This window comes from Perissodus microlepis, chromosome 17 (assembly GCF_051167445.1).
Source record: "Perissodus microlepis isolate ML-2025 ecotype Zambia chromosome 17, ASM5116744v1, whole genome shotgun sequence".
Taxonomy (NCBI): Eukaryota; Metazoa; Chordata; class Actinopteri; order Cichliformes; family Cichlidae; genus Perissodus; species Perissodus microlepis.
This window is the reverse complement of record NC_140477.1, coordinates 504,518-519,604: the sequence shown is the minus strand read 5'-3', so window position 1 is coordinate 519,604 and position 15,087 is coordinate 504,518. Positions and strand designations below refer to the sequence as shown.

General features: G+C 44.4%; 1 protein-coding gene across 1 annotated transcript; it reads right to left on the bottom strand.

The window, feature by feature from the left end:
* Nucleotides 1–359: 359 nt before the first annotated feature.
* On the bottom strand, nt 360–11,302 carry dera (deoxyribose-phosphate aldolase (putative)). The gene is made up of 9 exons (XM_084911167.1): nt 11,096–11,302; nt 6,823–6,920; nt 6,459–6,606; nt 5,295–5,390; nt 5,071–5,205; nt 4,667–4,795; nt 1,708–1,820; nt 710–859; nt 360–629 (listed from the first exon to the last, which is right to left on the bottom strand). The coding sequence occupies exons 1-9, from the start codon at nt 11,124–11,126 to the stop codon at nt 573–575; spliced, it is 957 nt and encodes a 318-aa protein (XP_084767293.1). The 5' UTR covers nt 11,127–11,302; the 3' UTR covers nt 360–572.
* Between the last annotated feature and the right edge of the window lie 3,785 nt (nt 11,303–15,087).

Here is a 15,087-nt window from a genome sequence, read left to right as displayed (position 1 = left end):
TTATAATAATAATAATAATAATAATAATAATAATAGCATTTATATAGCACTTTTCGAGACCCTCAAAGCGCTTTACAATTCCACTGTTCATTCACTCTCACATTCACACACTGGTGGAGGCAGCTACAGTTGCAGCCACAGCTGCCCTGGGGCAGACTGACAGAGGCGAGGCTGCCATATCGCGCCATCGGCCCCTCTGACCATCACCAGTAGGCGGTAGGTGAAGTGTCTTGCCCAAGGACACAACGACCGAGACTGTCCGATCCGGGGCTCGAACCGGTAACCTTCCGATTACAAGACGAACACCCAACTCTTGAGCCACGATCGCCCCCATTTACAAGAATAAACAGGAAACAAACTGTTTTTCACTCTGTGTTTATTTTATGAAGTGCGATTGTTAAATTATAACAAGTAAAAAACTTTGATCTTCATCACATTCTTCGCTTCAAGCTTTAAATTACCAGCTGGGTTATTTATCGGGACACTGAAAGCACCTTGAACGAGCAGCAGATTTACGATTGAGGCTCGTGTGGATCTTCTGAGCTTCTCTTTAAAACGTGGAGCAGGTGAATTCAAGCCATGGGAAGGTCATGATACGCTGCATACTGTCCAGTCACCTGATGATAAATCTGTCCAAGCAAAAACATCTGTAAGAACCTCGTGTAAAATAAGACATGTCACATCTACTGCGTGTTTACTGCGTACCCACCTGCCTCTCAATGTCAGCCAATAGGCTGCTGGCTCCCAGGCGAAACAGGCCGGGACAGAGCCAATCATCACCCAGCTCTTCTTTGATAAGAGTCAGCCAAACCAAAGACTCTTCAGCTGTTCGGATGCCCCCTGCTGGCTTAAAGCCCACCTAAAAGAAGGCATGCACACGTGTGTCAATAAAACACACAACACGCTTGGAGCATGATGACACATCTACAAAGGTGGTACTTGGAAATACACACGCCTAAAAAAAATGTTACGTGCACATTCGTCAACCAGCAGTTGGACCCATGTGACCTCGGTGGCTGTTTACGTTCCTCCCTCTGCTGTGACATTATCCCCTCTGCCAGAGCCCGGCTACAGACTCAGCACCCAAGGTTCCATCTTTGGTGACTTGAACCCTGCCAGCTTTCAGTAGAGCCCCTGGTGCATCAGTACCTACTCAGCTCAGATCGCCACGGTTTGCAGGTTTTCCATTAGGTCACAGTACCTGGTACTTTTTCAGTAGTAGTTTGTCGCAACACTGACAATAAAGTTCTGAAGGCAAAAGCAGGTCAGAACTAACACGGTGTAACTAATAAAAAGTGTTTTAATCTGAGAAACTTTGCTTGAACCTGATTCCACAGCAATAAAATCAAAACCATCCGTTTTGACACTAAATACAGAGAGCACACTGTGGCGAGGCGCGACTGGCCTACGATTGGTTATTGATGTGGACGCACGTCATGGTGACCCAACCTGTCTTGCAGCGCTGCCATGTAAATGTTTACATTAAGATTTTTGCTGCATCTTAATGAAACTGAGCAGAATTAAGTTGCTGCTGTTTGATAAAATGCTTCTTATCTACTCGAGTACTCGAGCTGCTTCATACAACACATGACTCGCTCCACTTTTGTACTTTTAGTCCATCGGTCACAGTGAACGTGATGCTGGTTTCATGAACATAATAAATGTAGTAACTGTTCTACAGTCAGTGAGTGTTCACGCCCACTGTACCTTGTGGCCCGTACTCATGAAGTAGTCACGGATGGCTCTCACCATCACTATGGCAACAGGGTAAGTAGCATTGACAGCCTCCTTCCCTGTAGACGTCTTGATGAAGTCTGAACCTGCCGTGTTGGAACAGATGAGATGTCTTCAACAAAAGCACGTACTGAGGTTATGTTGCATCGCTCAGCTGTCGGGTTTCGACTTCAAATTTGTCCGACGGGACGACAAACAGCTCGAGGCCGGCGTTCCCATGCAGGTCGACTGCACCGACAGTGCGGCCGGAGAAAAGCGTAAGCTGCTGCAACAAACGACAGCTTAATGCTCATCAATAAAAATCATTATTTCTTTCCTCGCCTTCCTTCACAGCCAATTATATTTTATCAGCTAGACTGATAAAAATAGAAGATGAAATGACGCAGTTTAACAGATTACCGACAAACTGCAGGGGCAGAAAAAAGAGACGCCGCCCTCCTGCCTCCCTGAGTTATAATGACCGTTCATTACCGAACAGAACAAGATGGAAATTTTACAGTTCATTAAAGACATGTTATATGTATTTTTTCAGTTTCTCTCCCCTCTTTCTGAAACTGGCGTAATCCTTAAGATTCGTTATACGGAGTCTTAATTACCAGATAATGGATAACGGTTATTAAATGTGGGTGGCGGTAATGAAGCTCTATTCATTTGCGTGGGCAGGGAGATACTGGCGGGGAACGGCGGGGTAAAAAAGGCTATATCAGAGATTAATAGGTAAAATTATCATTCAATTTCAGGAATCTCATATGCAATTCATAGGAACAAGAGGAGATTAAGGAGCAAGTGTGGTGACAAAAGCAATGTATTTTAATGACGATCTCTATCAGAGCGCCTGACAATTTAGGTCTGTAATCGGCTTACTGTGTGACGGCTAGTTACGCACGCTCGCGTGTGTGCACGTGTGTGTGTGTGTGTGTGCCTGCACATGTGTGTGCCTGCACATGTGTGTGCCTGCACATGTGTGTGCCTGTGTGCGTGCGCGTGTGCCTGTGTGATGCTAGTTAAGCACGCTCGTGTGTGTGCGCCTGTGTGCGTGTGTCTGTGTGATGGCTAGTTAAGCACGCTCGTGTGTGTGTGTGCACGTGTGTGTGCCTGTGTGCGTGCGCGTGTGCCTGTGTGTGCGCCTGTGTGATGGCTAGTTAAGCACGCTCGCGTGTGTGTGTGTGCACGTGTGTGTGCGCGTGTGTGTGCCTGTGTGATGGCTAGTTAAGCACGCTCGCGTGTGTACGTGCACGTGTGTGCGTGCACGTGTGCCTGTGTGATGCTAGTTAAGCACGCTCGTGTGTGTACGTGCACGTGTGTGCGTGCACGTGTGCCTGTGTGTGCCTGTGTGATGCTAGTTAAGCACGCTCGTGTGTGTACGTGCACGTGTGTGCGTGCACGTGTGCCTGTGTGATGCTAGTTAAGCACGCTCGTGTGTGTACGTGCACGTGTGTGCGTGCACGTGTGCCTGTGTGTGCCTGTGTGATGCTAGTTAAGCACGCTCGTGTGTGTGCGCCTGTGTGTGCGCGCGTGCCTGTGTGTGCGCGTGCCGTGCATGCCTGTGTGCGTGCGTGCCTGTGCGTGCCTGTGTGTGCGTGTGCCGTGCATGCCTGTGTGCGTGCGTGCGTGCCTGTGCGTGCGCGTGCCGTGCGTGCGTGCGCGTGCGTGCCTGTACGCGCATGTGTCAGCAATTTTCGTTACATGGCGTAAATGTTTCTACATACGCTGCAGGTATGCAGGCAGTGAGTGCAGATCAGCTGTTATTAAAGCAGAGTTAGGAGCAGATCAACATGCTACTGTCATACAGCCTGTGTGACCACGTGCTTCATTAGACACAACAGAACAGATAACCAATGAAAACACGGGTCTGAAATCCTGTGTATCAACTTATTCTGTAAGCTAGTCTAAGTCATTTTAACAGCTGTCAGAGTGAAGAGCCCGGAGAGTGAGTTTACACTGGAGGCCTTTCCTGCTGCGAGCCCAAAGGGCATCTGTGACTCTGCCTAAAAGTCTTTATGATTTCACACCTTTGATCAAAACCATGAAACCCAGCGTTATGTGGACATGAAGCCCTGCATGTATAAAGGCTCATTTACATCATGGAGCCCTGTTCTCAACAACGGTCATAGATGTAACTCTGTGTGATACGTGTTTAATGTTTAGTCTTGTGCAGGACACGACATCACCGGGTCGGCTCGTAGCTGCTAATAGCTCCCTCCCTCCCTCCCTCCCTCCCTCCCTCTCTCTGTTGGCAGAGCAGAGAGCAGACGTCTGCAACATGCAATCATTTAATGGAATAAAACTGTCTTCCCCCCCAAACATAAGCAGCTGCTACATGTGCATCACACTACAAACACAACATTTCTTACCAAAGCACGACTGGGAATCCCAACATCATCAAACTCTCAGAAATCTCTGTTAGACCCCCCCCCCCTCACTCATTTATACAAACCTGAACATCACAGCTACAGACAGACTTTCACATTTTAGTGCAGCGAGACAAAGAACGACGAACAGCTCGAGCAACAGGAAGTGAAAGTGGACGGGATGCTGCTGCAGCCAGAGGCAGTAAATGACCCCACACACAGTGGGTTACTGGTTCTCTCAGCAGTTAGCAAATATGAACTACAGCCCAGTGACCTCACACTCTGTACCGGCACAAGACGCCGCTAAACATGTTGTAAAACCTTAAATCGAGCTTGACAGACTGAGTTACATCTGTAAAAGGCCTCCATGGAGTAAAGAAGCTTCATACATGCAGTGTTTCATTAACACAGTGCTTTGTTATTACATCCACAGCCCAACCTGCTCGTCTTTAAACTGAAATTAATAACAGAAAACTTACAAATATAAAGCTGGAACCATGCAGTTATTTTATGATCAGCTTCACTAGAAAGTGTAATTAAACTATCAGATGAAGACACACACACACTGTTGTGAGACTGACCAGCCATCATGGCGACCATGCTGGCTCTGTAGACGTTGGTGAACGAGCCGAGCTCTCCTACAGCCAGGATGGTCTTCATGTGGGCGGGGCCACAAGCCTCCCGAAACTGACAGATCTCGTCGTACATGGCTGCAGAGGGAGACACGAAACTGAAATCACTCGACATGTTCAGTGCACACCCGTGGGGGGGGGGACACTGAGGGAGGAAGGTCTCACCTTCTCTGCTGCCCTCATGACGCAGACAGAAGTGACAGGAAACGGGCAGATTACTGGATTAGCCGATGGTTTGTTTTGTAACTGGCATTTCATCATGTATTAAACTCTTACTACAGGCTCAGACATCAGTATTAAACACACAGATCCTTCCATACAATCACAGTAACGACAGTGAGGTTGCAGCATACCTTCCCACTGTCCTGTAATGGCCAGCATCCTGTTGATGACGATGTCGATCTCCGTCGCGCCGTCACTCACTGCTATGCGCACTTCCTGCAGGCGGGTCTCCAGTGGAGTCTGGCCAGCTGGGAAGCCAGTGGCCACTGGGAGAAACAGAAACACAGTGGAGCCCAGGCAGCACAAGCCTTTCATTTTCTATATTACACACAGGGTTGCCATAGCTACGACTTACCTGAGGCGACAGGAAGGCTGGAGTTGGCTGCTTTAAGTGCTCCGACAGCATCAGTCACACGAGACGGATACACACACACCGCTGCTGTTGTCACGCCTGACATCAGGGATCAGAGCAAAGAAGAAGAAACGTGGTGATAAACTGGCCTGTGGCTCCCTCTGCAGGCTGACTAGTGTCTGAACAGTCTGGCATGCTTACAATCAGGTAACGATGACAAATAGGATGATAAAACTGTGATAAATGAGATCATGGTAGCAGAAAAAGGTAAATAAAACATTTGAATTCATGCGGTTGCGAGATGTTAATGGTTCAAAGCCTCCCTGTGTTTGACTTTCTCTGTGAATAAATGAGCGACAGCCGTCCTCACCACCAACGCTCTGTTCACACTTAAAGGGAAAAAGCAGCTGTGCGTCTTTGTCCGAGCAAACTGGAACATGAGCGCGTAACCACAGTGATGTGTAACCATGTTCTGCACAGAGACGTGGACACTAACAAAGACCAACACTGTGTGCAAAGTAACGCACGTTTCAAACATTATGGGATTAACGATGAACGTGTAATATTTTTGTTATTTCATCCAGTGAGCCCAGTGTTAGAGGCTCTCAGAGGTTCCTTTAGAATTAATGACCCGTCACATCCCTGATCTGGACTTTGACTGGGACGCAGCAACAACGGTTAATGGTTATTTTGTTTCTCAGCAAACAGGAAAATCTGCTTTTAAAGTAAGGTTAGTTTTGCCACACACGACTTTTTGTTTGTGTTAAATAAATAAATTTCACGGCTTTTTGCTGATGCAGGATTATATTTGTCCGATGTTGCGACCTGTGATTTATACATCATGTCCTGACAGGTGAAATCGTAACATGGAAACAGGCGTTACTTGTTTCTCACGTGATGTCGACGGGATTTTGCTGGCATGATTTGGGAAAACTGCAAATGAATACAAATTTGTTGTGATTCCTTTTACACTAATGATGCTCAACACAACAATATTGAAAACAGCAGATAGATTTATTTTACTTATAGAGACGTTGAGAATTAATACTAAGCACCAATGAAGCTATCGTGACAGGATATGCTAGCTCATTATTTACTAATAATTATTTTATGACACCAACATTTGTTTTAATTTTATCAGTTTTTCTGACAGACGTGAGAACGGACCTTTGTCGTGCATATCAAGCTTCTTGAGCAGGTCGTATCGAACTGGCTGGATAGCTTTCAAACAGAGCCTGTGCACGTTGGAGGCCGTATCGTCTCCGGCCAGAGTGGTCAGGTCGATCAGGGTCGCGGCCTTCAGCAGCCACGCAGCCTGCAAGGACACACAAGGAAACAGCGCTCAGAGAAGGATGCACCGTGAGACATGTTAAAAATGTAACCCTGAAACAGTATTAGCCTTATAGTTAATACTGTCTATGACCACAGAGGTGTGCTTACATGTACGTACACATAAATGCATTTTGGTGTTACAAGTTAAGACAGCGTGGGCTTGTTGTCATCGTGCACCACAGCTTACAGCACAGCTCACCTGCCACTGTTTCTTGGGGATCTTCTGTCTTTGGATAAACTGAGCCCTCTTCAACACAGCCTGTGTGTTCACTCTCACTTTGGATATCCATTCCAGGTCTGTTATGAACACAGAAGAACAGAAACAAACTCACTTTATTAAAGTGGCTGAAACATACAGAGAGTATTTCAATCAGATGTCCTCTCGATACCAGAGGCAGAGATCAAAGCAGCACAGAGGGACGTGAGCATGAGGTGTCTAAGCACAACAAACTGTTGTATGTGAGGCCTCTTATCTTTATTTATATAATGTATATATATAATGTCACCCACTTGCTGCACATAACGTCCTCTTTGTATATACTCATTCACTGTATATAAAGTTCTGTCTCTCTTTTTTGCACAGTTGAGGAGCGTTTCACTGCGTGTTATATCTGTATAACTATGCACATGACAAAGAAGCTTGAATCTTACAAAGACTCACAGCTCTGGCTAACTGCCCCGAAGAGGAATACCAGAGAGAAACCAGGAGAGTAAGCCAGCTTTGAGCCATACAAGGTAGAAACTCAGCATCAGGGGGACAACATGAGAACAGCCGCCAAAGGCTGGAGACTCAGTAATACTGGAACAATCTGGTCTTTACGTCTGACGCCATTAGTCAAACGAACACTGCGGCACACAGAGTTAAAAACGGTCTAAATTCTTTCATCTTTAATAAAACGATCAGCTTTGCTGCTTTACCAGGTGTAACAATGAAGTTTAACATCCAGGCATCCATGAAAACAGGATTTATTACATTTAACAGAGTTAGAAGTTAGCAGGAAGTTAGCTCGCTAGCTTCCACCTAAACATGATGTAGCATGTTCTGACTGAGAGATTTCTGAAAAATTCAAACGTACAGCTCTGCTGTCACTTCCAACATAAATGAAGACAGAAAACTAAACAGCAGTGACGTTTGTAGGGTTACTGAAGTTGGGCTAGCTGGTTTATAATGATGTGCTACGTGATTGCTAGCGACACAGCTATGTTAGCATAACATTAGCACAGTGAAGCTGGAGGATGAACGCTGACTTTTTTCCACTCAAAAGTTAACGTGAGGGTTCCCGATGGTTAGGGACAAAAGCAATCACATAGCAGGATGCTGTAAACGGACCAAACTTCAGTCAGGAGAACAACTGAGATAATCCATCCACAATACGAGGTTAGTCATTAATATACTGCAACAACATGGGAAGAGAGCAGCTGTGAGAGGATTCAACATTAATGAATCAATGTTACGGAAGAGGAGGAAGCAAGAAGAATGAGCTGAGTAAAGTTTGACTTATCTGACTGTTTTGTTTCGCTTAATGCGCCTTATAATCCAAAAAATACGGTAAGTCTTAGAGTAAGTTGAGGTAAACCATACAATGAATAGTTTATTCTGAAAGACCTCCGTTTTTCAGCGTTTGAATATTTGTTATTGCTCATTAATAAGACCAAAGTATTTGTTATCAAAATAATCGATGGAATAATCAAACTTATTTACTCAAATAATCAATAGCTGCAGCCCTAACATGGATGGCTTCAAGCTGTATGCTGGGAGTGAATGAGGCTCTACAGAAACGACATGAGAATTTCTTTCATATTGGAGACGTGCAGTTGGAAGGCAACAAAGAGACAAAAAATGGTCAGAAATGAGGGGATTGCACTACCAGTAGGTGACACTGCAGACTGAGGACGGCTACAAGTACCTTAGAATCTTGCAGGTGAATGGGAACCATGAAGAGGAGCCAAAACCACCAAATACCCAAGATCTTGGGTATGCTCGCTCTTGGAAAGAACAAGATCCGGGCAATCAACACCTACACCCTGCCTGTACCCTTCCATTAGAACTAGGGCTGCCACGATTAGGTCGACCATCAAAATCGTCGACGACTAATTTAATAGTTGATGCTTCGGTTGAAGCTTTGTAAGAAATAAGTAGTAGGATTTAAGAGTGTAATAACGCACTGAAACAGAAGATGGCAGCACTTAAGATATTTTCAGGCAAGAATGTAACTGTGTAAACCTCAAATATCTGCTCAGTTTATCAAGACACCACATATTTTCAAAAGCGCTCCGACATTTTCTGAGACGTCTGTTACCCACTAGCTCGATAGCTAGCCGGGGGCAAGGCTCACTACAGCCGGGGATAACAGCGGACTCCCGGCAAATCATTTTCAGACCCCCCGCGGTCTGTGGCTACTCAGGTTAAACATGATATATAAATCACTTAGATAACTTAAAAATGTTATCGTTTGGCTTTTTTAGTATTTTATTTGTTCCTGAGTAAATCGGTTTGGCTGAGATTAAAGTTATAGTTTTTACACAGCTGAATAAACGTCAAGCAGACAGCTGATTATCAGAAGTGTGAGATGCTCGAGAATTTACTCCGGTGTCCTGTTATATTTTAGATAGCAAGGAGTTTATTAAACTTCACCGAAACAATCTGCAGATTTCATTAAAATTTAATAAACTATCATCTTGTCTTTATTTTTAGTTAGCACATACCTTAAACACTTAAAGCTGTAAGCTAATGATAGTTATATAAGAGCAGATGCTGCTGGTGCAATAAGCTGTATGTTTTACGTCCAATGGATGATGATCTGATTAGTCGACTATCAAAATAATCGTTTGTGGCAGCCCTAGTTAGTACCTACTCAGATCGACTCGCCATGGTTCGCTGCGATTTTCAGGGTTTTGCAGTTGGTCATAGTACCTGGTATGAGGTACTAATATATTACCTGCTCACCTGGGGTTCCAAAGTGATGCAAGCAGGTACTAAAATGTGATGTCATCAGACTGCATGCCACTGATTGGCTAGTCAGTGGCATCACTCGGTGAGTCATGAGAGCGTCTTGTTCATGAAAATCAAAAGCACCATTGTTGAACCCAGGCAACGAAGGAAAGGCTACAAAAACAACGCCACGGTCCCCGAGTGTGACAAAAAGACACACCGAGCAGCAGGTGTATCCTCACATCGACGACCTCCTTTCTTGTAGTGTTTGTGTACCAATTACGTCATGGGACAATGGTCACGTTGCTATAACAACGACCACACATATTAGGTAATGGAAACCAGTCAATCCGAGTAGGTACTAATGGAAAAAGGGCTTAAGTGTTTTCCCTTGTGGTGGTGTCGGATTGTTTTCTGTGGCATACCAACAGTCTGAAAGAATGAAAATGCTGAGTTTTTCACCAGTCGTCGTTTTAAGGAGTAAACATATTTGCAGAGGTGGGAAGTACTTAGTTACTATACTTAAGTAGAATTTTCAGGTATCTGTACTTTACTTGAGTAAATGGTCTGTCAGTCACAAGGGCCTATCAAACACAAAGAGATGAAAGACACAAGACAATGAAATGTATGCATAATGTATAGCACCACAGTCAGGTGTCTATAAGCTGTGCTCATGTTACTTTAGCATGTAGCACTGCAGAAGAGCAGCGAGCATAAAGAGTAATGTGTTTTTTTATGTCACATAACTTCAGATGCAACTTTTCCATCAGCTCAACAAATGTCAGAAAACACAAACTGTTAATGTGACCGCCAGGTTAACCTGTGACACGTCTGGATTCATTCTGACCTGATCTCATGTTCATACATCAGATACGACCTCTGTGCTCATCCCTTACAAATACACTAGAGTACAGGTGCAGGTGTCTCACAGGTGACTCTGGTTGGACTGACAAACATCCACTCTGAGCGCAGGTAACTTAAAGTGTACTGTGTAGATGTTGAGGTGGCCATCGTCAAATCACAGGAGGAGTGAGTGGGAAGAATAACAGCAGAACATTTGTCGAAATATAGAATATAAATCAACTTTGTCATTCTTTAAACTTTGTAGTGTCACGAGGTAAACCCACGTGCTCTTCTTTCTTGTCCGAAACAAACTGTCAGCAGACTGCAGTGCTGTGTTAGGTCTTAATCAGACCTCATGAGTATTCAATTACACAGTAGAGCCAGCTGTCACATGATTGCTCAGTAAAAACTAGTTACACGTCGGAAAGCAGGATTAAAACGCTCCCTTTGCGCTGTTCCGGTTCTATTTGTTAGTGTGCAGTAACATCCGTGCTCTCAGGGTCAGTCACCTCTGCTTCACTGACTTCACCTGTCGTAACTTAGCATCGTACATTCAAAGTTTCAGCGTGAAATCCTGCGCAAAGCAAAATGACGAAGTGAATATTCCTTAGTAACAAAATCAAATCGTGTTATTGGGTCACGGTAACGTGGGAGCACGATTACTGCGGACATTCTGCCCGTACATGCGTTTACTTACCGAGCGTCGTACCCGGATTTCTGGGTGACATGTTTCGCGACAGAGAACGCTGTCGTTTGTGAATTTCCTCATCAGTCGCAGCCAAAATACGTATGAAGTGCGCTCAAAATGCCCGGATGTGTTCTTCTCCGCCCATTTCGTAGGAAAGTCAAACGCCGACGAGGGTAGAAGTTTGTGTGTGACAAAAGAAACTGAAGATATTTCAGGGCGCATATTTTACAGTCCAGGCCTGTTTAGAAATGCGCATGCGGTATTAATCTTTCTCTTTTTATTGCATCCGACATGAGGATTCACCTGCACGTCTACACAAATAAAAGTCACACTTTCAAAATAAAAGCAGCACTGGCATGAACTAGTTTTCATTTACCTTTCCTGTTTGCCTGACCCTCCACCAGATGTCAGTGTAGCGCAGGCTTTTAATGACGTTTCAATTGCAGAATAGACACAAAATAAATCCTAATTTTGTCACACATATTCAAATCAACTTGAATTTATTTTATTTAAAAGGGACAGTGCAGTTTAACATAGTTCAAGTGCAAGACATGAAACTGATGTACCGCAATCAAACAACTAAATTAATTCAAAACCCCCAAAGCAAATTCTGAATTCAGCTGGAGATATGATTCCTAGGGTCTGAATATTTATGTAGTACGGTGCATTCAGGTATTCACAATGCTTCACTTGTTCAGTTTTTTTTCTATGTATCAAATTCATTTTATAAGAGAGTGGAGCCCACTGCCACCGCTGTGGGTGCGCCACCAGTGAGAGCACAGCCTCCTGGTCGAGTTCTATGCCAGTCGGCTTAGAGCAAAGGCCCACCTTCAGGCCCCTGGCAGGATCCAACGCCCAGGACGAAGAAGCCTCAGTCCTCCTAGCTGTGAGAATGGGTGGAATTGGGCTGTGTTAAATGTTCAGGTGACCATGTCAAGTGTTCCCACTATATTTCATTGTTGTTCCCCAATAAGTTTTGAATGCATCACTAGTTTTATAAGTAAATACATTTCTAAAGGTGCTATTAATATTAAATTCTCACCAGAGTTGGTTGGTAACAACCCATCCAATCCACGGATGCAAAGAAATCAAACTATAGATGTCCATAAATTAAGTGTAATAATGAGAAATGTACTGAAATTGATTTAATACTTCGTAGAAAAGCTTTTGCTGGTGATGACAGTTTCAAGATGCCTCTTGTATGGAAACTCTAGAGGCATGCAGGTGTGATTTTGGCCCACAAACAGTCAATCCTGAAGGTTATATGGGCCCTGCAAGTCTTGAACAAATATCTACAAAAGTTCTAGTTTTAACAGTCAGACAGCTTTTGAATCCCGTTTGGTCCACAGGACAATCTAACATGGCTAGACACCTGAGCCACAGGCAGTTTCTGAGGTTTGCATTCCTGCATTCGCTGGTTCTGTTCCACATTCGGGCACTGGGTTTTTAGTGAACTTTAAAAAGAGCTCACGAACTCCAAGTCAGCAGATCTCTTTGTTCGATTTGCGACTGGATGCATTAGTCGGACCACAGAGGCGCCGCGTTTTATCACTGCCTCGCTCAGTTTCAGCTGGGACACAGATGGCATTTCCAAACAATGTTATGGTTACTGGGCACAATGGCATCAACGATTGCTTAGTGCCACTCAGACTGTTAAAGATGGTGGTGGACACTCTCTCACAGCCTGTGTGCATCGCATCACCTCAGGGGGAGGCTGAGGGTAACCAGATCTTGCACGTCCCTGGAGGGAGTCCAGGCTCCTGCATCAGGGTCTTAGACTGAGAGGGTGTTGTTTTGCATGGTGTTGTCTTCAACAGCAGTCTTTTACATAAACAGGTAGGGATGGACGTGCTCCTTTCCTCTGTTAAAGCTGTCTCGCTCTCTGTTGTTATGGTGCAGTGTTTGTTTTCTGCCTGTAAGAGCTGCTCATGTTCCAGGCCATCTGACCCTGAGGCCAGACCTTCTCTTAGCAGCTACATCTCCTCCTCATATTGGCTTTGATGAGGTGACACCAGCTGCACATGTCCTTGCCATAGATTTTTTGAAAGGGGCTAGCGTCCCTTCATGGGCCTTGACTTCTGTGCTGGATGCCCTTTGTGGCCCTCGCTCTTTGAACTCATGGATTCTGTGGATATGACATTTCTTTCATATAAGTAGGGATGGGTATCGAAACCCGGTTCTTGTTGAGAACCGGTTCCCACTGTTTCAATTCCTTGGAATTGTTTGCCATTTTTGCAAACGATTCCCTTATTGATTCCAGTCGCCCCGAATGACGTCACCACGTTGCGGAGCGTCATTTACCTGGCAGGAAACACGGCGGCTCAAACGCTCAAAAGTTTTGATTATACTTTACGAGAACGGATGACAACAGGGCAACTTGCAATACTTGCAAAGTAGATATTTCATTTAAGGGAGGAAACACTACGAATATGCAAAAGCATTTGCTCACAAAACACACGATGACCTTAAATGAATGTCGTGTTTTTAATTCCGCTCCGGACTCGTGAATCTCAGCCCAGCAGCAGCGGTAACGTTTGCACGTCCTCTCCCGTTAATGCGGCAGGTAAATAATCAACTAACAGTGCATATTATGTTAGCGCGATCTGCCTTATTACAAAACCTGCCATTACTGTGCATTTAGGTGACCATGATGAGAGAGACAGACAGAGTCTGGCTCAGATGCTGGCAGTTCTCGCTGCAGTCTACCGGTAGCGTCTCCTTTCAGGCCAGGATAGACGAATGTCACCGAGCAGTGACTCAGTTTGTGGTCAAAGGCTTGCACCCATTTGCCACAGCAGATGATTTTCAGTAAGTGAATGTGTTTAATTGTAGGCAGGGACATTACTGGATATTCTTGTGTAATTGCTACAGAATAATTTATCTTATACTTTGTTATTGCTACAGAAGAATATTTATTTTATTATTTTACATTTACAATGTTTTTTCCTGGGGACCCTGTGACGCCCCATTGAAGAGCCGTAGGCTGTGGATCTCTTAAGATCTCACTGCTGGGTTTGTAAGGCCATGTTACTCCTAAATTTCTATCTTGTTCAAAGAGAAGATATAAAACAAAGTTCTAAGCTAATCGACCTTAGTGCTCTCCTTTTTAAAAAGAATCTATAAAGAATCGAATCGTTAAACAGAATCGAAAATGGAATCGGAATCGTGAAAATCTTATCAATACCCATCCCTACATATAAGACTGCATTGCTTCTCACTTTGGTTTCTGCAGAGTGAGTGGGTGACCTTCATGTGTCTGTTGACCTTCATGCTTTGTCTAAGCATCCCTCTGGCACACAGTTCTCTTGGCCTCAGGGTTCTGTTGCGCCTGAACACTGCATATTTATCCAGGGTTATTCCTGCAGCTTATAGCTTTATGGAATTTGAGCTTCTGAGCTTTTGTTTCTCTCCTTCTGCATCTGAGGAGCAGAGGAGTTTCCATTGTGTGTCCGTTGCGTGTGCTACATACCTACATTGACCACACTCAGAATGTGCAATGTGTGACCTGCCTTGCAAATCCAGCCAGAGGTAGAGCTCTGTCTAAACAGAGACTCACTCTCCTGCTGGATTACAGAAGCTCATTCATCTACAGCACCAAAGGTCTTGCTTTGCCTCAGGATGTGAGAATGGCACCCTCAGTGTCTAGTCTGTGGGAGGTGTATATATGTCCCATACTATATGTGATGTACCACATAGTGAATCAGCTGTGAGGTTCAGTATGTTCCCCAAACCACCGACCTTTCAATTAGATGACCTGCTGCAGCCACCCCAGTGTCAGTTAAATGCAATGAATGTAACTAGTTTAACACTAATTCAAAGGTAAAGATTCAGAATGAGATTGATTTTATTTTTAAATAGACTGTTTAAAAAAGTTAAAGGAACACTTTGAAAATACATCAGATTTCAATGGAAAATAAAATTAATTCCTTCACTTAGGCGACCTCAGTGTGGTTCTGTTGGCTTCAACACGTCTGGCAGTGGCATGTATTGATGTGCCATCC